The sequence below is a fragment of the Hydra viridissima genome, unplaced genomic scaffold, assembly GCF_058129835.1.
Source record: "Hydra viridissima isolate aposymbiotic clone 2 unplaced genomic scaffold, HvirCarnegie_v1 scaffold_4, whole genome shotgun sequence".
Taxonomy (NCBI): domain Eukaryota; kingdom Metazoa; phylum Cnidaria; class Hydrozoa; order Anthoathecata; family Hydridae; genus Hydra; species Hydra viridissima.
The window spans coordinates 20,020,174-20,042,690 of record NW_028324303.1 but is presented as its reverse complement, the minus strand read 5'-3'; the positions used below and the strand labels follow the sequence as shown (position 1 = coordinate 20,042,690).

Genomic DNA, 22,517 nt, shown 5'->3' with positions numbered 1-22,517 from the left:
AACCTTTACTTTAATTTTAAAATAATTTCTTAAATTTCAACATTTTTTAATTATTTACATTTCATAACCCGATGAAATTGGGAGACTAATAACCATTAATTATTATATTAGAGAATCAAGATAATTAAATTATAATTGAACTAAAAAACATTAATTGAGATGAAAAAAAGAAAAGGAAAAAAAACATTTCCACTAACTATGTTTCCTAACCTCCCACTTTGCTCCCTAAGGAGTATGGAGAGGGAGAATTACCTTTAGAAAAACGCAGCAAAAGTTGCAGTTTTTTATTACGACGCAAATGGAAACATGTAATCAATAATGGCAATCACGGAGTGTAAAGATTTGAAACTCGTTTCACCTCTCTTAAAAACATGGAGTTTTAAAGATAGCCATATTATTAATAGCAAAATTTCACTATGTGGAAATTTTTTAGCAGTAAAAGGAGATTCAAATTTCTCTATAATTCATATGACATTAAAATATCAAGAAGACTTGAGAGTGAAATACAATGAGTAAGGAATTTTTTGTTACTTGCCATAAAATACTTGATCCACATTTCAGTTTAAGAAATTGCACGAAGATTACTAAATTCTTTAAGAATAAAAAAGTAATAATCAGTTATTTTTACTGTTCTTGAAAATTATTTAAAGAACATTTTGCAATTCTTGCATGTTTTATATATAGTTTTAAGCATCAGTTTACTATTTCAGTTGTAACTACAACTAATTCAACATAAGTCCCAACAGCTAAAAAAATATACCAATTTATGCAAAAGTTATGTAAAAACTGCATTTTTTTGAAAAATATTTTAGTAAAACTTTAGCTGAATTTTTTCTAAGGTTTTTCTGTACTTGTTACTTTAGTTTTTAGTGAGAAAATAGAGCAGGATCACTTTTTAGAAAGGGGAAAGACTTTAGTTTAATTGAAACTTTTTATTTCACCTTTATTAACCTGTTAAAGGAACATATAATAATTCAAGATCAATTATCAAAGGTCAGTTAGGACAAAAAATTTCTGATGTCATTAATCTAAAGGTTGGTGGTTATCCTTCAAAGGAACTAAGTTACTCCATGACAGTCCATGATGATACTTATGTTAGTAATAAAACAAACATTCAGTTATTGCTGGAATAGATGTTAGTAGATGATTCTTAAGCTATGTTATTTAATTTAAGGGTCATTCCAAGTCAAATCAACTTTAAAATATGAAGTCAAACAACCACCTCATTTGGCTAATCTAAATTTGAAGTGAAATATATATTTTTCTGGAGGAAAGCAAGTGCACAACTTACATTTTTGTTCCTCTTTTCTGATTTATGATTGATAAAAAATTGAATAAGTTTATTAAATTTATATCTGTTACTATATCTATGCCGTAGAAAGAAAACAGAATAAATATAGTCCCTAGAAGATTTTCTTGACAGAAGCTATTTATAAATATTGCAGAATAAATTTGATTGTTTGAACACCATTTCAAATTACCATTTACATTAGCTTTTAACCTATTCCATTGCATGGAGACTTTTCATGGTTTTTATAAAAAAAGAGACAGGGTTTGTTTATTCCTAAAATCTTGTTAGTGTAAGCAATGGTTCAGTATGTTTTAGAATTTTTATATTGCTCTGTGAAGAAAAATTGAATTACTTCAATATTAAAAAGTAGAAGTGTCTTTAAAAATCTCAAACAAAAGGGTCACAGAAAAAAAAAGATAACTCAGCTTAAAGATGTTTAATTCATTTTATGGTATACTCCAATTGAGTGTAAGGAATATTGACAAGAGTTCCTATAAAACTCTTGAGTTTTATCTTGTAAAACAAATCATATTAATTGCTTAAAACATAGCAATAAAACAACTGAAATAGGATCATATTCCAATCCATCTTACTTAGCAAATTGACTACAAATAACCTAGCAAATAACCTACAAATCTTATCTAAGTTTATGGAATAGAAATAATTTGCAAAATTTTAAATACTAATCTTAACTAACCATAAACCTATATTTTAGAAAAGAACAATATTAAGGATCTCGTACTCATAGCTATAGAATAATCTAGTTTTATCTGTAAGGACCAAATATTTTCATTTGAGTTGAGATCAGAGATCATTTAAAATTTTAAATACTATTTTTAAATAATTTGCAAAATTTTAAATATGAATAAAAAAAACTAACCAACAATGTATTATTTTTATGTAATATTGTAAAATTTTAATGAACTTTGTTTCAATCAGATTTGATATCTTTAAAACTTAATTACTTAGAGATTTTTGTAATAGGCAAAAATAAAAGATTTTTCTACAGTATTGCATCAAGTTCTTCCATCATCTTAAGCATAAAAATTTTTGTTTTCCAAATATCTATAAGTGCTGACTTTAAATGATTTCTTGTAAGAAGTAAGATATTGCTTGGAATTCTTTTTTTTCAAAGAATTTATCTATTATTTAAGACTCTTTAACAATTTTTTCAACTAATATTTTATGAATTTTCTGTTAATATTTAAAAGGATTATATATATATATATATATATATATATATATATATATATATATATATATATATATATATATATATATTTACATCAAATGCTGGGACAGTGTGGATGGATATCATGTTATAGTTATGGCTGATCTTGATTGCCATTTTAAAATCTTTGTAATAAAAACTGCTGCAAAATATTTCATAAAAAATATTTCATTTTTTATAAAATGTTGTTTTAACATTACAGCTTCATTTGGGGATTTTGTGATTTAAGTAAAGAAAAGCTACTGGTTGCTACAGAAACATGCTTTTTAGTTACAATTGATGATGCATTCAATATTGACTTGCACAGCGTATCTAAACATCCCAACAAGCTTTTTCAGCATAAGTTTGTCAAAAGAATTGATTTGGCAACACTTAAAAGCATTACAGGTTACTTGAGCATTATTTGGATAAAAAAGCTAGAACATAGCTATTAACAAATTGTTTGTAGGTTTTAATGAGGGCTTTGAATTTGGATGGTTGTTGACTTTTATCTGTGTTGGTTATAAACTTTCTAATCGTTTTCCTTAGAAATAGCGAATTGTACAAGTTTTTCATTGATGTGGGATAAATTTGATACATCTGGCATTCAGCAAAGAATTGCTTGTCTTGTAAACAAATCAACGGTTATCATTATAGCATTATCATCAACTCAACAAGAACCTTTTGTTGAAAACACTTTCTGTAACCAAAAAAAGTTATTGCAATTTATTGAATGGCAGTGTTGTGAAAAAAATCTCTATCTGCTGAGGGAAGATTTTTATCTTCGTATCCTTTTCATAATAAAACTGATTTGTTATGACATGGATTGATGCATTATGATCTTGCATCTTGAAAAACTTTGTTACTTGTTCATTTTTGTTATAGATTCAATTTTATAAACATAGCAGTTACTAGTTGCTAAGAAGCAAATAAAAATGTATATACATTTTGAAGATATATAATAAAAATGTACGAATCTTCTACCTTTTCTTGGTTTATGGAAAAGACTTTTACTTTAACTTTAAAAAAAGAAATTTTAGATAAATTATCATTAATTTTACTTCAAGAGTTTGTTCTCCAAGGTATTTGTTTTGTTTTTCTAGAGTATAAATAATTTATCATATATAAATGTAATCTTAAATAAGCTTAATATATATTTGTATATCTTTCACTTACTTGATTTAAAGTTTTTATTTTAAGTGTTTAATTACAAAGTAAACAATTTTTTTAAGTTGTAAAAAAAAATTTTTATTTCTCAAATTTAATATTACTTTTTTTAGATTTGCTCGATATCAAACACTTAGGTATTATCAATGATGGAGCTGTTGTTTTTGATTCTAATTACTGTTTTCACTTCTATGAGTTGCCAGTTGAACAAAATGATTCTGAAATTATAGTCCCTAGCACAGGTGAGTGGAAAACAAGGCTACATCAGCTACAAGACATAACAAGTGTGTTCTCTTCTTTCATTGTTTTGTTCTTTATCAAAAAAAAAGAAAAAAAGAAAAATTTGGCATGGTTTGGGGATTAAAACTTTTGTGTTTATAGGAAGTTTGTGTTTATAGGAAATCTGTTTGCCACAAAAACTATTAGTGCTCCATTATGGATGAAGGAGCTGAGTATCAAGTCATTTCATGTGTCTAGATCCATAATTCTTATTCATGGTGAAAGAAATATTGATAAATCTTTTTATTTATTCAAATATGTTTATGGAGAAGATGAGTTTACAGCTTGCAAGATGCAGCCTGATGTTTCACTATGTTTTGATGATGGAGATTTGCATCCTGTTTTATTTGTTTCTTTGCATCAAGTCACGCTACCATTCTTTGCTGTTTCTCAAGAGCACCTTATTGATAAGGTTATTTATTTGTTGTTTCTCAAGAGTATCCTATTGATAAGGTGTTTTTAGCTCTTAAAATATCGATAAAAATGTTGTTTCAACCAATTTTCAAAACATTTTATTTTAATCAAAAATGAACTTTTTTCTATCAAATTTGAATGCAATTCTTTCCGCCCCTGTGCCCTCTTATTTTATCATTCTGTTTTTTTAAATTGCCTAAACTGGTTATATTGGTTATCACCATATTGGTAATAAAACATTTTCTGCTAACAAACTGATTAGTTGGAAATAAAAAATAACAAGCAGTTTTTAAATATATAGATTATTCAGTTCTCTGACATTACCATGGCTGAAAAGATTTGCAAAACAAATGAATGGCATCAGTTTTCAATTCCACTTCATACTCTCGAGCTTGGTTTGCAGCACAGGCAGTTGGATGCTGTGGAGTTTTTTCTGAAAAGTAGAGATAAACGTATAAACAGATTTATTTTGTAGATTTTTAATTTTGATTTTTTATAATTTTTTCAGATTTCAAACCTTAAAATAGTTTTTCATAAAATTTTCTTTTCTTTGAACTCTGTTTTAAACTTTGGATTTGATTTTTATGTTTATATTTTGATAGCTTTCACACGGCATTGGAAGCCATCTTCTTTCAAGCTACACAACTCAAATTCTGTATCAATTGAACCAGATGAATTAAAAAATACCATAAAGAAGTTAAAAGATGCTATTTTTATTAACTCATCAAAAGGTCAGTTTTTGTTAAAATATTTAAAAATAAAAAAAAAACAAAAGTTTACAACTCAAATCATTTATATTTTAATTATCCAGGGAAACAAAGACATAATTTTTTTGAGGGGCTCTTGATGATTACAATACGTTATCTCAATCGCCTTATTCAAGATGGTATTGAAGCATTGAAAAGTTTACCAGTTGCAACCCCAACTGAGAAGGTTCAAACAACAACCAATCAGAAGGGTCAAGTTTCCAGTTTTAATTTTTTCTATGATTTGCCTGAGACTCTAAAATTTTTAGCTCAAACTCTTGTTGAGTTGAGAAAGTATTTAAAGGTACCTGCCAAGAATGATTTTAATGGTGTTGCACAATTAGATGAAGTAGATGGAAGAAAAAAATATCAGGTCACTTATTAGTCTTTATATTTATCAGTTGCAAGCATTCAGAAAATTTCTGACAAAATTATTGAAAACTAGAATTAATATTATCGATTAGTCATCAACATCAACATATTTTGGAATGTTTCAAAATAAGTGAAAACATCTTTATACAAAAAATGTGTCTTTTTAGTTAAACCAAAAAGATTTTTGTTTAGCTAAAAAGACAAAATTTTTTCATTGCTTTGCTTACAACATAAATCTTAAATTTTTACTTCTTTTTTTTGTGCAGGTTGATCTTAAAAGTCTCTTAATTAATGGTAAGATGGGAACCTTCCAAAAAACTCTGATTTGTCAGGTATGGAATTTGATATATATATATATATATATATATATATTAATATATATATTAATATATATATAAAGCTGTAAGGAAATCTAGTTTTCTTTTTGTGTAAAAGATTTTTAATTTTTTTCATAAACAAAAGGGTTCCGTTGAAAATGGCCGATTGGATTCTGCGATTGCTGAAGGGAAAGCGATTGCTCTTAAGATGTTGGAATTAAATGATCTAAAAGAGGCAGAAAATATTATCCTGAATATGGTGTGTGGTAAATGTTTTTCTATCAAAGCATTAAATTTTAAAACCTAAAAAATCCTAAAAGTATTCTACAAGATAAAAGATAAAAGTGCTTAATTAGTATAAATTAGTATAAATAATTAGTATAAATAGACCTACACTTTTTTGTTAAAATTGAGTTCATTATATTGAGAAAATTGAATACATGAAACCATCTATTTTATATATTTATCTAGAGAAACTTAACAAACAAGTTTAAAATGTTTAAAAGTTAAAATCTCTTACAATAGTCTAGCAATTGTCTTTAAGCATTGATAGGCATCATTTACCTTGATATCTTTTTCCATAATTGTAATCCCTTTATTAAAGCACATCCCATGCACATCACTCACTGCTTCTTAACTAAACAGAAAGAAACTGATAGCAGTTCTGAAAATGACTTTTTAAGAACATGTTGCAATGAAGATGTTTGTCTGTAGCAACTAGTCTCTTGATATAGTACAATTCTTTCAACTGTCTCATTTACATAGGAAGCAATATCCACGCTGAAGAACAATCAAGATCATAGCAACCACTTTTAGATCACCACAGATCATTGATGTTGATCTTAGTACATCTAAAGGGCTGCTTCAAGTTTTTACATGTTTTGTTGTTGGCAACAATATAAGCAACTAAAACTAGATAGGGTTCAGCAGATATGGATGGCAGTGAAATGGGTCATTCATAGCTGTTGTTTCTTCTCATGCTTCCTGAGGTTCTTTTCTGGTGCTTTTGGAATCAGTAGTCCTTTTCTATGAGCCACTTAAAATGCTGCCGATGAAATGTCTGGGTAATAACAAAAAGACTTTTTGTTTAGTCAATTGAGGACACCATACAAAAATAAAAATTACTAACATGATTTGCTAGTTCTTTCAAAATCATTGGCAACTGCAAAAAGTATAGAAGGTGCTCAACTTTTGTCCTGGTCTCCTATATTGCAACCAAAATACATAAAATAATGTTAAATGACACTCTTTAACTTGGTAAGCAACAAATGCTGTAATTTTTATACAATGTGGTGACATAATATTGCTAATGTTGGACCATCTTGGTGCACTTAGTGGTTTTCTATTGCTCACCAAATCAGCTTTTGTAATCTATAGTGCAAATTTTGTCATGCATTTTATAAACCTTACTTTAACTAGGTGATTGCTTATATATTACAAAAATAAAATTGTAAATTTTTATTGGCTCTAGTTATCACATAACTAGAGCCAATACACATTTTAATGTTATTTTTGTTTTTTACCTGACATTATTTAAGAAAGATTGTTTTCATTCATACAACTTATTACATGTTATTTTGTACTTATTACATGTACTTATTACAGCTTTTATTGTAAAAAAGATGATAAAAAATTAAATTAGTATTCACAGTTCTAATGAAATTGTAAGAATATTTCAATTTTTTTAACTTATTACTAGAAACTCGATTATTTTATTTTTAAAAATGTTTTGAAGATTTATTTGAATAGCTTTTTTAAAAGTGTCATAATGGCAAATGTAAACAAGTTATTTCTATTTCAAAGGAAAATTGATAAGACTTGAATTGTTTGGATTTTTCTTTGAGACTTTGTTAAATTTTTCCAAAAAGTTTCAAAAGTTTTGGGATTTTCAGATTGTTTTATTTTTTTTTATTGTTAGGGATTGGATCCAAATAAAGAATTAAAGTGTATGTATTTGGAAAGCATCTCAACAAATCTGCAAAGATTTATGGTATACTCTTTGTATTTCTATACTTTTTCAGGAGTACCTCAATAAGTTTTAAATTTAACCAGGAGAGTTGTAGTTTATTGCATTCTGTAAAATAGTTCTTTCTTGTTTATTCAAGTTTCAGTTGTAGTTTGATGCTTTATGTTTATTTTTTTTATTTATTACCACAATAATTTAATGTAAAATTATTTTTTTATTTCTAGTATACATCATTAAAAATAAAAGGTCTACTTAATGAGCGTGATGATGAAGATTACATGTTCATAAAAGAGTTAGAAAAACACTATTTTTCAGAAAACCAGGTAATTTGAATAATACTAGAATTACATAATGTTGATAAAATGTATTGTTTATAAATTATTTCCTTTGTTATGCGTGACTAATAAAAAAATACTGCTCTTAACTCTATATTAGGATGCCAATCAAGCTAACATAAAAAATTAAAATACAACTGGTTGCTCTTATCTCCAAAATTTTCCGTCAGACCCCAAGAATAAGAAATAGTTTTGATAATTTATTTAACATTCCCTGTTTATTGGACAATAGACACTTCATGTTAAATAATTTTTGACATACTTTGTATGCCAATTATTCATGAATTGAGTCCATGAACAAATTTATTCTCATTCTGTTGTTATGTTTGACATACCTTGTATGTCAAACATAACAACTCATTGGACTCATGGACTCATTGGTTTGTTTGATGTTACATGTTTAGACACTTTATATTTAATCAAGATTCCAGAAGAGGGAGAAATGGGGGTTTGGATATTTTGGTGGTGTCAAATTCACAGTCTGGAAAAAAGAAGATGAGGGAGAGCAAAAGTCTGACAAAGAAATGCTCTTGACTTTGTAAGTCATACTCCAAAGAACATAAATGCAGAAATATTGTCACCCCTGACCTAGCATCATCTCTTGATCAGAAAAGATTTCTGATAGTAATGCAACCTTCAATTTTGGTAATTCCTTAAACAAACTCATGCATTGAGGCACCACTATGAGAAATCTGTTTTTTATATAAAGTTATGACAGTAATGAGCAGTTCAGCATCAGCCATCAGAGGGTACAGCAGGTGAGGTTGTCAATGATGCTGCCAAGTATAGGGTGTCGCTGATCCAAATTTTTAACACCATTATCACAAACCAAGACAAAAATAGAACCTGCTTCAGGTTGTTAAAAGTTAGTTGGCAGTTTCCTGTGTCCAAGGAGCCAATCATTGAATAAATCTGCAGTGACTGATCTTAGCCTACTCTGAATTGTGCATAGTAGATGCATACCATAAGCTAAGCAAATATTTTAAAACTTAAAAACACATGGCAAGTTGTCAATTTTCTGTTATTAATATTTTTTGTATGAATTTCACTGATGTTGTTCAACCAGTAGACAGTGAATTTTTATATGGATTTTCTATTTGATAGAAAAAGTTTAGGGGGTAAGAGCAATCCAATTTGTTAACATTAATTGTGTTTTACACCCTGATGAGGGGAAAAAAGTATCCTAACATCCTTTAGAAATTTTTTTTTTTAATAATTTATTCAGGACAGCTTCTCTAAGTTCACATTAATGCATGTACAAAAATGGGATAGTTTCACTCGGAAAAGAATAATATTTGATGCAATATTTTTAAAAGATATTCAAGGTAGATTTTTCTTTTTCTTTTCAGTTTTGTTTTTAAATACTTTTGTACAAAATGTTGATTTTTTAAAAATGTGTTTTAAAAACTTGGTAGCAACTATCAAATGTGAAGATTCAGAGGATTTGTGGAGTTATTTGATATCTCATAATTGTCTTCATATCATCAAGCATTGGTTGCTAAATGATGGTGAATGCAAGCAAATCCTTCCAGCTTTCAACATTCGTGGTGTGGACATATCAAGTACGCCAGTGCATATGAAAGAACAAACTTTTAACTTGCTTGTGAAGAATGGATATTTTCCTCAATTCCTCTTAAATAACTTTGTTATTTTACTTGAGCACTTGGGAAAAAATGGTTTAATCTTCGGCAATGTGCACCCATTTGATCACTACAAATACAAAATTACAGCTGAAGAAAGAAAGGGTTTAGTTGAAAATTTCAACTGCAAGTTTATTCAATTTTGCCAGGAAAACAGCTTGCCAGTCCTCATGTGGCAATTTGTCACATACCATAAGTATGTAAGCTTTAGCATTTGTATGATTGTTTACTGCACAATTTGAGAAAATACACAAAAAATTCAATCATTCCATCTTTAGAATTCATCTTTCAAATTTGCAGTTTCCTGATAAACTCAGTGTTTGGATGACATTAATGCTTTGTGTTTACGATTATGTGCATAATCCAGGTTTAATAATTTGTTTTACATTCTTTTTACAAAAAAACATAATCATTATAATATCCCTTTTGCATTCAAAATTTTTCAATTTTTTTTTATGAAAATTTGTAGCTTCTAAAAAACTTTAATGAATTAATTCTACTTTTGGTGTTAAAAAAGTTTTTTCAGATTAAAAACTTCAAAATTTCTAAAATCTCTCTAAAATCTGTAGTTTAAGTTTAGAATGTTACACTGATGAACAGAATTTTATTTTCTTAAATTAATTTTGAATATCAATGATTTTTAAAAAAATGTTTGAAGCAAAATTATTCCAAATTTTACAAAAGTATTTACTGTGTATATGAATGTATAAATCAGACTTTTAGACTTTTTTTATTGGTTCTTATGATAAATTGTGATACAATTGATTGCTTTCAATCATTATTCTATAAATCTAATTTTTGATTTTAATTCTGATATTTATTCCATATTATTTTAGACCCATTTTTATTTTCAAATATTCTTTTGCAAAATGCGGCTCTTGTCAGCCAATCTGGAAGTGGAGAACTACTGAACAATCTTGTTGCAAACAAGCAAGTTCCACTAGCCCTTTCAATGGTTCTTGTTTCTGGAAAATCTCTAGAGCAGGTTTCTGTTTTCAGTTTTTTTAACAAACTTTTAAGAGATTTTTTCTGTTTGATATATATGCATATATATATATATATATATATATATATATATATATATATATATATATATATATATATATATATATATATATATATATATATATATATATATATATGGGCAATTCCACGTAAAAGAGGGGAAAAAAAAAAAAAAAAAATTTCACGGCGACATATAATAATTGCATTAAATTTATTTTCCAGCTATTTAAAAGTACTTTTAAGAAAAAAATTTATTAAAAAAATCATTTTATCATACTATAACATACTTTTAAAGTTGTAAGGGTTATATGAGCATTTTTTGACGTTTATATATAGTCATGTTGTGAAGCGTTGAAAAAAGATTCAGTGCTGTTTTTTTAAATAACTTCTAAGTTTGACTAAAAGGCAAAATTAAACATTATGCATAATATTTTTTATAAAAACGAACTCTAACTAGGTCTATAAGAAGAGCATATTAATGAAAACAAGATGTTACGACCGTCACAAAAAAAAGTCGAAAAGTTTTTTCTATGCTTCGTATCAAACTTTTTAAAACTGCAACCATAGTAAAAGTAAAGATACTTATACATACTTTATCATCGTTTAAAAAAAACAACATAAAAGTGCTTTAGATCTCCATTTCAGCATGTTACTAAGTACGTTACGACCATCACGGCTTCTTTACTTAAAAAAAAAAACTTTAAGCGCAAACGATTTAATTCATTTCAAACGATTTACATCATTTAAACCAAGTTATAATATAAATCAGTTTTGTTTATTGTTTAATTTGAAGTTTGTTTATTCATCTTATTACTAAACTTGTTAAAGTTTTTTTTGAAACTTTGAGTAACTAATGAAACTATGATAGTAAACTATTGAAAGTTTCTTTGCCCGAAAACCGAGACATGGATACCTTAATTACCTATAGTTGATGGATTAAAGAAGATCATCGCTGTGCACTCAGTCAACATTAAAAAAAGCATAAAAGGTATTTTTAAACATTTCCGCGACAATTTACTAGAGTTTACTGAGCATCATCTCACTAAAAAGCACCAGTCTGAGCAATATTGCAGTCAAAAAGAAAATCTCGAACCAGACCAAATTTTGATACACTTTGATTATTCACAAAACTATACATGCGGTTATCAGGATGCTGTTTAAGCTGCTTATTGGTCACAGTCAACTATTACCTTATTTACAGTTGTAATCTATTGTTACCAATTAGAGCCAAAATCAGTTGTAATAATATCCGACGATAATGATGAAAAAAAACGCGCCACTACTACATAGTTAAGTGAAATATTTGACCTCTATTGCATTGATTATATAAAAAGTTATATTATGGAGTGATGGTCCATGCACTCAATTCAAAAATAGGTAGATGGCCAAATTCATACAACATTGCTCTGTGATATATCATTTTCAAAGTATAGAATGGAACTTTTTTGCTACCTCTCACGGTAAAGGAGAAGTTGATGGAGTAGGAGGGTCATTAAAGCGATTTGTTTTGAACAGCGTAAAATCTCGTGAAGTGGTCGTCTTAAGCACTAAAGACTTTCTCTTAGCATCAAATGGGTGCAAAATGTATGTTAGATTTTATCAACACAGACGATATTAATCCAAGCTGGGCCTTAATAGCTGATAAAATAGAAGAAATGAAAGTCGTTACAAATATTACCAAAATGCATTTCTGGCAAGTAAAAAATGGAAAGTTTTTGGTTTCAAAATTCTCTAATATTTTGTGATGGGGTTGCGGAACAATTTTAAAACTTATATATTAGTAAAAAAAATTTACTATTCTAAGATATTTTTTTCCTATATTGGATTCCCGGCTCCTTAAAACATTTGCGAGGCATATGAAAGTACATACTCCTAGATATTGAGTTGTATTAAATAGAGTTAAAAAAACAAAAAAAACAGGGAGCATAAGTAGCATTAAGCGTTTGTTGCCTACTCCAAATAAAACGATCCTACTATTGAAGAAACATCATGGATAACCTTGATAATGTTATAAAATTTATATTTTTTAACATAATTTAATTGCTTTTCATAATCATTTAGCTTTTACTATGTCATTGATTGCGTTATTTGTTGTTTTTCATTTTTGGCTTTTTCGTTACGACTGTCACAGTTATGACCGTCATGACAAAAAACTTAATAAAATTCTTGGAAAACTTCAAGCAAAATCTATGAAACTCACCATATAGTAAGTTCAATGTGTAGTTAAAGAACACAGCAAAGGATTTTTTCTTTCACTGAGTAGATGGCTGCATAAAGATTGACAAAGTTTATTTGTTTAGATTTGTCAAAAAGTAAGCGTTACCACCGTCACGCTGCATTAAGTTGATTTATCAAATAAGTTGAACACTTGAATGATTTAACTTTTGCATACTAAATTATACAATAGTATTTAACATTTCTGGAAATTTTCATGTAAATACCATTCTTGGTTAATTTTTAATGGCTAAAAAAGCGTCAAATGTTACGACCATCACTTGCGTGGAATTGCCCATATATATATATATATATACATATAAACACACACACACACATTTGTATGAGAAATATTAGAATCATTACTTTAAAAAGCACATAATAAGAGGTTTTTTGCAAATTAATTATTAAGTATATTTTGCTGCTCAAATCTAATATTTTGTTGATGCGCCTTTTGCCTTAAGTAACTGCTCAACACGTTTCGACCAATTGTAAGTTTTGGGCATATTTCCTTGATTTCAGCATCATGTTCCCACACATTGATTAGTGCCTCAATAACTGTGACTTTGCTTGTTGGCTAATTGGCGGCAATCCTCTGTTTGATAATCATCCAGAAATTTTCAATTGAGTTCATATCAGGTGAATTACCTGGCCACAGAAGAATGGAAATGTTTTTGTTCTTCAAAATGACTGTCACAAACTTGGTTGTATTGACCATTCCATTATTAAAACTAAGTGTTTAGCAGTCTTGACTAGACATTTTGGTGAGAACTCTTCTCCCTGACAACAACAAATGATTGGCATTTGTTGTTCAGAATCTCAAAAACATTTCATCACTAAAACACACCTTGAAATAAAAAGAATCCCCAATAAAATCCCCAGTAAAATAATCATATACAATAAATATTAAAAAGAGTAATTAGAAATAATTCTCAATTTATCTTATTTAAGATCGAGGCTTTAAATAATTAGCAAAAGTGTAAAAGCTCAATAAAAAATATACAACAAACTAGCTATAAATAAAAAAAGGTAACAGACTAATTCAATTTACTCTGCTCTAATTAACAGCAGTCCAATTCTGATGATCTTTTGCCCACTGAAGACGCTTGAATTTTTGTTTATTGTTTATTGTTCGGCTTTTTCCTTGGTCTGCGAGCAAAAAAACCTGATTGGATGAAATTGTGTCTTACAAAACTGGTGGAAAGCCTGATATTATGTTGCTCTAGTGTACCTTCAAGCTGTTTCCTAGTAATTTTCCTGTTTTATCTACAATCCTTCAACAAAAATAGCTTTGCACGAGCTGTTATTAATGATTTCTGGCAACAGGCTAAGCTTTTTGGAGATTATGTCAGACCTTCATCAAGTCTTTTCTTGGCGATATAACTGCTTTCTGACTGAGACCAACTTTTTTGGCAATGTCTCCTTGAGAAAATGTATTAAGTTTCAGCAGGACTTCAACCTTCCCTCTTTTTCTTGGACTTGAGTCAGTGGATTTACCCACAATGCTATTTATCAGAGAAAAATGACTTTAATTACTCAATAAATTCAAGTAAAACATGCAAAAAAATGCTGTCATAAGCCTGATTAATATAAGTATACTGTCCCACAATCATTTGAAAAATAATCATTAGATGAGTTAAAATAGTCACCTTAAACCTGCCTACATATTTGCATAATAGTAAGATAACAAGGTCAACTTACCTCAAAATTGCCTGAAATTGGTTAAGTTTTGACAAATTTTTTTTACTTTCTGAAAGTAAATAAAAATATAGAAAAATAAACACCTTTTTAACTTTATCTAAATTGAAAACTAAAAAGCATATGGCTTAATCTAAGAAATCACTAAAATTTGGAGTTGATTCTAATTTTTTTTACACCACTGTATATGTATGTATGTATGTATGTATGTATATATGTATGTATGTATGTATGTATGTATGTATGTATGTATGTATGTATGTATGTATGTATGTATGTATGTATGTATGTATGTATGTATGTATGTATGTATGTATGTATGTATGTAATGTATTTGTATGTAATGTATTTGTATGTAACATATCTTTATTATATATGTTTCTAATTGCTAGGTTCTTGAAGGTGAAAACCAGGTTTTTAAAATTGATAAGCAGTTGCTCTATAGTTCTCTTGAAAAATACCCAAAAGTCTTACAATCAGTTCACAGCAGCAAATCTAATTCGAGCAGAGTCAGCACTGTGGATATTACCATGTATATGCTTATACAGGTTTGAATTATCAATGAAAATTTCACTTTTTTTTTCTTATTCCTACAGAATGCTTATAACATTTTTTTATAAGTTGATTTTAGTTAAAAAAAAATAAAAAAAAAAAAAAAAAAAAAAAAAGAAATAGGTGAATTAAATTTAGTTCAAATTTTTTTTTAAACTGCCATGAAATAAAAGCTAAAGAAGAAGTTAATTTAGTTTTTTATTTATTTTTGACAAACATTGTACTTAAATATATCATCGAAGTGTCATGTTAAAACATGCCATTATATTTAAAAATTTTATTGAACTCAATAATAAAAATAAATCTACATGATAAACCTGAAAGTAGTTTTTAAAATATCTCTTTTGAATGGATTTAACAAGATTTTTGCAAATTTTGGTTGGAAAGTGGCATCTGATTCTTGTTTTAGGCTACATGTAGAACTTTGCTGATAGAACCATGTTCTCTAGTACCTCTATGTAGGTGTGTTGTTTGATTTGACTTGTTTAGATATTGCATAAATCTACTTCATTTAAATGAAACCAGACCCAAATATCACCATGTTCAGTATGTTGCTTACAAAAAAGCTTAAAAGCTTTAGAAAGAAGAAAAAAAAGTTAAGTGTAGTTAAGTCTCCAAACTTTTTGCTCTGAACCATAAATATGTTTAGAGGCTGGGACAAAGAGGTCATAGAAACCCCAGAATATTGGTCTCTTGCTTCCAGTCCTTGTTACTTTTTCTGCAACACTTTGTTTAAAAATTTTTTATGAAATTTTTTATATAAATTATTTTGTTAATCCTTTGTTCCCACACACTGACCACCTCACTCCCCCTCCCCCCTCCAAGTGAAAACATAACATATATAGCAGCTAGAGAAAAAAAAGCACAGTATTTGAGGTGTGTAAAGATATTGTTACTTTAAAGAAAATGGTAAAGGAGTTGAATTTTTCTATCCATCTTTCTGGGATCTCTGCTTGAACCTTCTGGCTGACTAAAGACATGCCATGTAGCTGTAGCCCTTTATTGGATAATATGTATTTCTTATTTGTTACATTAAAGTTAAAAAAAAAACAAAAAATAGTCCAGGGGCCAATGCTATAAACATAAAAAACGAAGTTTTTTCCGTAAAACACGAAGTTTTTACCGTAAAAAGCGAAGAAAAAAAAAGTCCATTGCTATAAACATTCAAAAAACTCAGTTTTTAAGATAAAAACTTCGCTATTAAATCCAATGCTATAAACGAACAAGGGAATCGCCTTTTCAGATAAAAAATGCGTTTTTTCGAAAAAAAACTTCAGATAGATTTTTGATCTCAATTTTAGATATTTTCTTCGTGATTTTTGGCGGCCATTGTTGGAACAACGTTAGCGCTTCAAAATTATTGAACATTCTTTGTTTGTGTTTTTATGAAGATATTTTATAGATAAAACTTAAAAGGATTTTGGTAACTTCATAATAAACTAATTACTTAAAATCTGCATTTAATCGATTATTCAGTTCCTTGTTGTGCTTCGTTAACAATGCATGCATGAATTTATAATTCCATACTTATTTATGAAGGTTTTTGATAGTAATTTTGGTTAAACAAATTTTTCATAGTGTTTGACTAAAGAAAAGTATAAATAGTCAATAAATATGCCATATAATACACAAATACACAACAAAATAATACACAACAAAATAAAATGCTGTCTAAAGAACTTAAAATGTTACTAGCAATAAAAATCAGAGAAAACAAAGAGGTTCTTCTTGGGAAGCTTAGTATGTTTTAATTAGCAAACTATTTAAATAAAAATATGTATTGCTACATTATATTTTATATATATGTATATATGTATATATATATATATATATATATATATATATATATATATATATATATATATATGTATATATATGTATATATATGTATATATACATACCTATACATATATATATATATATATATATATATATATATATATATATATATATATATATATATATATATATTACAAATGTTATAGTATAAGTATGTAATATATAGTATATATTAACATAATATAAGTATGTAATCAATCAATCATATTTCTAAATAAAGATTTTACATTCAAGTTTATATACAAATAGTTATAAACTAATGTAAAGTAAACTACTAACAGTGCTAATGATATATAACAAGGGTAATAATAATGGCAATTTAATCATTCTATTCAAAAACAGCAGAGATATATTACAGTATATAAAATTAACAATGATAACATGATGTAATGTATAGTATATATCAATTTTATATATATATATATATATATATATATATATATATATATATATATATATATATATATATATATATATATATATATATAATATATATATATACTTACAATAGTTTTATTAACTTAATACACTAACATTGAAAATAGCTTCTCCAACACTGTATAATACGATAAATTGTGTTGGTAAAGATTCCATGACAGTCTCTGAGAACATGAAAAAAAACATTTGTGCCAATAAAATGAAGAAATACCATTATTTGGAGAAGTACTGAAATGCTTTTATTTGCGCTTAGTGTAATGTTGCAAATCATATTTAAGCCTAGTTTCTAAAAAATCTAATACAGCTTTTGGGACTCGATACTGCTCTCGAAAAACGTTGTCAGAAACATCTTCGTTAAAAAAGCGACCATTTAACTAAAATGATATTGAAAAACAAAACAAAAATATAATTTCTGCGCCTATTTAGTATGATTTCTGACTTTGTTCGATAAAAAATCATTAAAAAATATATATATATATATATAGTAATTTTAAGTAATGTTTTAAACACCAACCTCTCGAGGCAATCGGTGGCGAAGCTCATTTTCTTCAACTTCGAAATGTAAGTCTTCATCCGAAAAAATTAAATCCATGTTTCTACTTTAATTTTACACAATTTTTTTAAACACCAAATACTAGAATGTAAAAATATTCATATAAATAGAATAGACAGCACAGCATACTTAATGACTAATAAAATTTATTAAGTAGGCCTACTAAATAAAATTTACAATAAAAATTTCTATTATATTACCACTACATATTACGGATAAAAAAAGTTCGTGACTTTTAGTGACGTATGCGTTTTATGCTTTATAGCAATGGCCGAAAAAAATACAAACAGCGATAAATTCTTCGAGATTACGAACTTTTTTTCGCACGTGAAAAATTTCGTTTTTACGAAAGATTTTTTTTCTCGAAAAAAACTTCGAATTGTTTATAGCATTGGCCCCAGTTTTTATTTTTTCCTTCAAATAGCTCCAAATGTGATACATTCCTTGAGAGAGTATGATCAAAATATTGCTGCAGAATGCTAGCTACATTTTCTTCTCCTTTCTTCCCATAAGTTTCATCATACCAAACAGGTCCACACTGTCTGTGTGTATTAAATGACTAATAAACTTCATTGGTAGAAACATTAGGACAACTCATGTTCTTAGCAAAGTCAAATATAAGAGCTGAATGGTTAGTTTTTATCAAGGCATTATGTTGTGCTGTTGCCTTTGTGACATAAAACACCGCTGGTTTGCCAAATGAAGCTCTTTTTTTTTGCTGATTTTTGATGAGCTGATCTGCAGAAGAGTCTTTGTTTTCAAGTATAACAGTGAGCTTGTCACATGTTGAGCATGTATCCTTATAAGGATACCCAAAGCTAATGGTAAATATTTCTGTAAATATATTTCCTGGAAGAAAAACTCAGAGTCAGAGATCATAATAAATCACAATCTAAACAAATAATTATCAAATATTACTCTTAAATAAATCACCTGCAGTTTTTACAACAAAACTTTAAATTGTGGAAAGCGCTCTTTTTACTTATCATACATCTTTGATAAATTAAGTTCCTTCTGACACATTTGATTATTTATTTAAATCCTTAATTCGATTATTTGAATCATTAAATAATATTTTATATATTCTCATTTACTTAAAATCTTAGCAAGAGATTTTCTGATTCTTTCTACTCTTGCTTTTTCAACGCCATAGATAAAATAAGCATTGATACAAACTGGAATACTAAAAGTACTGTTATACTTTACCACTTTGATAAGAGAAAGTGAGGCCAGGTGTTTCTCTTACTTGTTAAGATCTTTTTTGTTTTATACTAAAGACCTCAATCGTTAAAGCAAGAAAGGTGATTCCCTCTCTTCTGCTGTTGTTATTTAAAAACATTTATAACACTTCCAGTAATAAGGAAGGCCCTTCACATTGACCAAGTTTTTGTCTTTTTTGGGGGATTTTCTGTAATATCAGGATATTTACATTTATCTGCTATTTTAATAAACAGTAAATGTAATGTTATTGGTAAAAAGATTTTAATTGGCTTTAGGGCAAGTTGCTATGAACAGCGCTCCTTTACAGCTTAAAAGATTTTGATATCTCTGGTTTACTCCTTGTGGTACCTTTTTTCATGTATAAATTTAGGGATGACTTTTATATTATTTTGTATTTTACATTCCCTCTGCACTGTGGACTAAAGAGACAGTTAAGTTTTTATGTTGTGGCACTCAAACCAAACATTTTTTTTTATAAGAGTGTAACCCATATAGTTTCAGAAAAAAGTCTTTCTGAAATCAAAATGCATTGCTATCATATTTAAGATGATTTCTAAAACTGTAATAAAAGCTCTTATTTTTCTCTTGGTTCTCAAACTCTTAATATATTATTTTTACTGGAACTGGAGAAAACTGGAAACTATTATTAGTTTTTTCTTACAGGAGGTAAAATAGTTTATTTTCAAATATATCCTCATTAAAAATATAAATATAATAAATATATAATATATAAATAATATAAATATATAATATAATATAAATCAAATATATCTTGTAACTTTCTTAGTAGAAGAAGTTTGTGTACATAGAGCCTCCTTGTACCAAGGGCGACCCTACTTTATTTGAAAACTATTAAGGTCTAAGTTATGCTTCTCAGTCAGGTGATTGGTTATACAAATTTCTATTTTTTAAAACTATTTTGAGTTTCAGAGAGTGTTGCAAGTTTTGCTGTTGCTATCTTATATTGTTTTAGAATCTTAAAGGAAATGCTTTTCTATAGGTTTTTGTATATGATATTGTTTGTTACTTAAGTACAAAATGGGATATTCAATAAGTTTCTTCTCAATGTGTTTTTTTTTAGTAAATGATGTTTTGCATGAGTCTATCATGTCTTGTACCCAGGCCATATAGTTTGCTTGTACCTAGGACCATGTGTGTTTCTCTGATAAAAAATTTGTGTTTGATCACAAGGTGGATTGTTTAATTGAGATTAGTGCCAAGTGTTTTTTTCTGTGGTTGTTTTTTTGATACCATTTTACGTGTAGAATTATTTGTCAATTTTGCTTATAATTATTAGTCAGTTTTGTTATTTATACAAGTGTTGCAAACAAATTGTGTTATTTAAATCTTCAGAATTGTTTGTGCCTATAATAGTATGTATGTGCCTGAATAATATTAAATAAGCGATCAAAATCTAATGCAGATAGTGTAACTCTTGCTGCAGAAGCAGTAATAAAGGATGGATTTTCAGTTAGGATTGCAGCACAAAATTTTAGTATCAGGAGAACAACACTGCAAAGACATAAACTTTTGTCAGAAGAATAGTTATGCTACTATAAATTAGTTAAGTATATATATATATATATATATATATATATATATATATATATATATATATATATATATATATATATATATATATATATATATATATATATATATATAGTAGTATATATATATATACTATTATATATAAAAATGACATATCTCTATGGTTTTAAAAGAGTCTAGCCTTCCTTATATTTACCCCTTTGCCTTGTTTTTAACCCTTAGCACTTTGTTCAGATTTTAACACGCTTTTCTTAACCTACAAGATATACACTTACATTCAAAAAGCTTTCTTTGATTGCCACAACATTGAACCTGACATTCTCTTTGGCCCACATGTCTAGCAACCTTTCAGAATTATCAAGCTCTTTTTAGACCTTCCTCATGCTTCTTCTTGGATTTGTCTGCACATACTTTTATGTTATACATAGATATGAAATATAGTAGCATAGTTTAAAATAGTGTAATAGATATAAACTGATATGCATATAATAATGTAATATTGAAAGGAATCTTTGCCTAAAACACTTACAAATAAATGAATTCTTTGTGATTCGATGTCATGACTCTACTATTTACAAAAAAAAATTCTTTGTGATTTCAACGTATCATTTATTGTAATCTAATCTGCAATATTTATTTTTAAAATATTTATGTTATTAAAAGCAGCATCAATTAAAGTGCTCAATTTAGGACAATACAGAAATTGATGTTACTCGATGGTTTTCGTGGCAAGAAAGCAACAAGATGGCATTAAAAGAAGGTTTGTTTTAAAAAGTTAAACCAACATATGAGTAAAACGATAAAGCTTTTTTTTTACTAATTGCTAAGTAAATGAAGCTTTTATTTGATTTTTTTTAGAGAATATCCTGACGGAACTTCCTCATTTTTCTCATCCACAATTAGTGAGTAATTTTGCACAAGTTGCCCATCTCACTTATGATTATTACTTAAGAGAAGGTCGCCCAACATTTGCCTATCTCGTGTTCCAGAAAGAGCCTAATTCATGGTATAAAACCTTTTCTCATTCAATTTGTTTATATTGTTTTATGTGTTCTTTTATTTATACTGTGTGTTTTTTTAATGTTTTTATCTTGCTTTGTTTATTGTGGTTTGTACTAAACGGACTAACTTTTTAAATTATAAGTCTAAATGAAGCATGTGCAACATCATACAAGCTAGCAATAGAAAACTTCACATCACCATCTGTCCAATCTTCGTGCTGCTTCTTTCTTGAGCTTCTTCATCAAGAGTATGAGATGATCAAAGTGGATGTGAAAGTTCTTGATCTTATTCATAAATATTGGAATAAACCACTAAGCTTGGAAAAGAAATATTCACTTGATGAGCTTTGCTCATATCTTAGTAAGTATCATGTTGCTTGATCAAAGTTTATGTTTGTGTCAGCGAAGAACTAAGGTGTTATTCAAACTTATTGACTTTCTGGTGTTGATGTTCTTGGTTCCTATATTTTTTGTTATTTTTCTGGATATTATTAGTTGATTCTCTTCTGAAGAAGAAAAATCTTATGAAAGTTTTGAAGCTTTTGGAAGATTCAATTGAACATTTAATTCTTGAAAACAAAGTAGAAAAGTAATTTTTTTTTTACATTAAAATATTTCCTTTAGTGAATTGAAATAAAGTTTAAATGTTAAATTCAAATGTTAGGTTTTTTTTTGTTTAACAAATCATAAACCTGTAATAAATTTTAG

The 22,517-nt window shown here is 27.8% G+C and overlaps 1 protein-coding gene across 7 annotated transcripts in view; it reads left to right on the top strand.

Annotated features, from left to right (window-relative positions):
• Positions 1–276: 276 nt before the first annotated feature.
• Positions 277–22,517, top strand: part of LOC145182691 (spatacsin-like) — a 38,181-nt gene continuing 15,940 nt past the window's right edge. For 4 of the 7 annotated variants that reach the window (XR_016452066.1, XR_016452067.1, XM_090086062.1 and 1 more), the window contains exons 1-22: positions 297–512; positions 2,725–2,909; positions 3,051–3,287; positions 3,533–3,583; positions 3,782–3,952; positions 4,067–4,359; positions 4,663–4,813; positions 4,964–5,092; positions 5,173–5,480; positions 5,746–5,811; positions 5,942–6,055; positions 7,715–7,786; positions 7,987–8,085; positions 9,323–9,422; positions 9,513–9,933; positions 10,016–10,104; positions 10,574–10,722; positions 15,047–15,202; positions 21,499–21,568; positions 21,667–21,814; positions 21,953–22,170; positions 22,305–22,398. Coding sequence is in view for 5 of the 7 variants with exons in the window: in XM_090086062.1 (XP_089942188.1) it covers positions 319–512; positions 2,725–2,909; positions 3,051–3,287; positions 3,533–3,583; positions 3,782–3,952; positions 4,067–4,359; positions 4,663–4,813; positions 4,964–5,092; positions 5,173–5,480; positions 5,746–5,811; positions 5,942–6,055; positions 7,715–7,786; positions 7,987–8,085; positions 9,323–9,422; positions 9,513–9,933; positions 10,016–10,104; positions 10,574–10,722; positions 15,047–15,202; positions 21,499–21,568; positions 21,667–21,814; positions 21,953–22,170; positions 22,305–22,398 (3,515 nt within the window). In the remaining 2 variants the exon portion in view is untranslated. Of the gene's footprint in view, positions 513–2,724; positions 2,910–3,050; positions 3,288–3,532; positions 3,584–3,781; positions 3,953–4,066; positions 4,360–4,662; positions 4,814–4,963; positions 5,093–5,172; positions 5,481–5,745; positions 5,812–5,941; positions 6,056–7,714; positions 7,787–7,986; positions 8,086–9,322; positions 9,423–9,512; positions 9,934–10,015; positions 10,105–10,573; positions 10,723–15,046; positions 15,203–21,498; positions 21,569–21,666; positions 21,815–21,952; positions 22,171–22,304; positions 22,399–22,517 lie in introns of all 7 variants that reach the window. The other 3 variants (XM_090086063.1, XM_090086065.1, XM_090086064.1) reach the window with 3 other exon arrangements.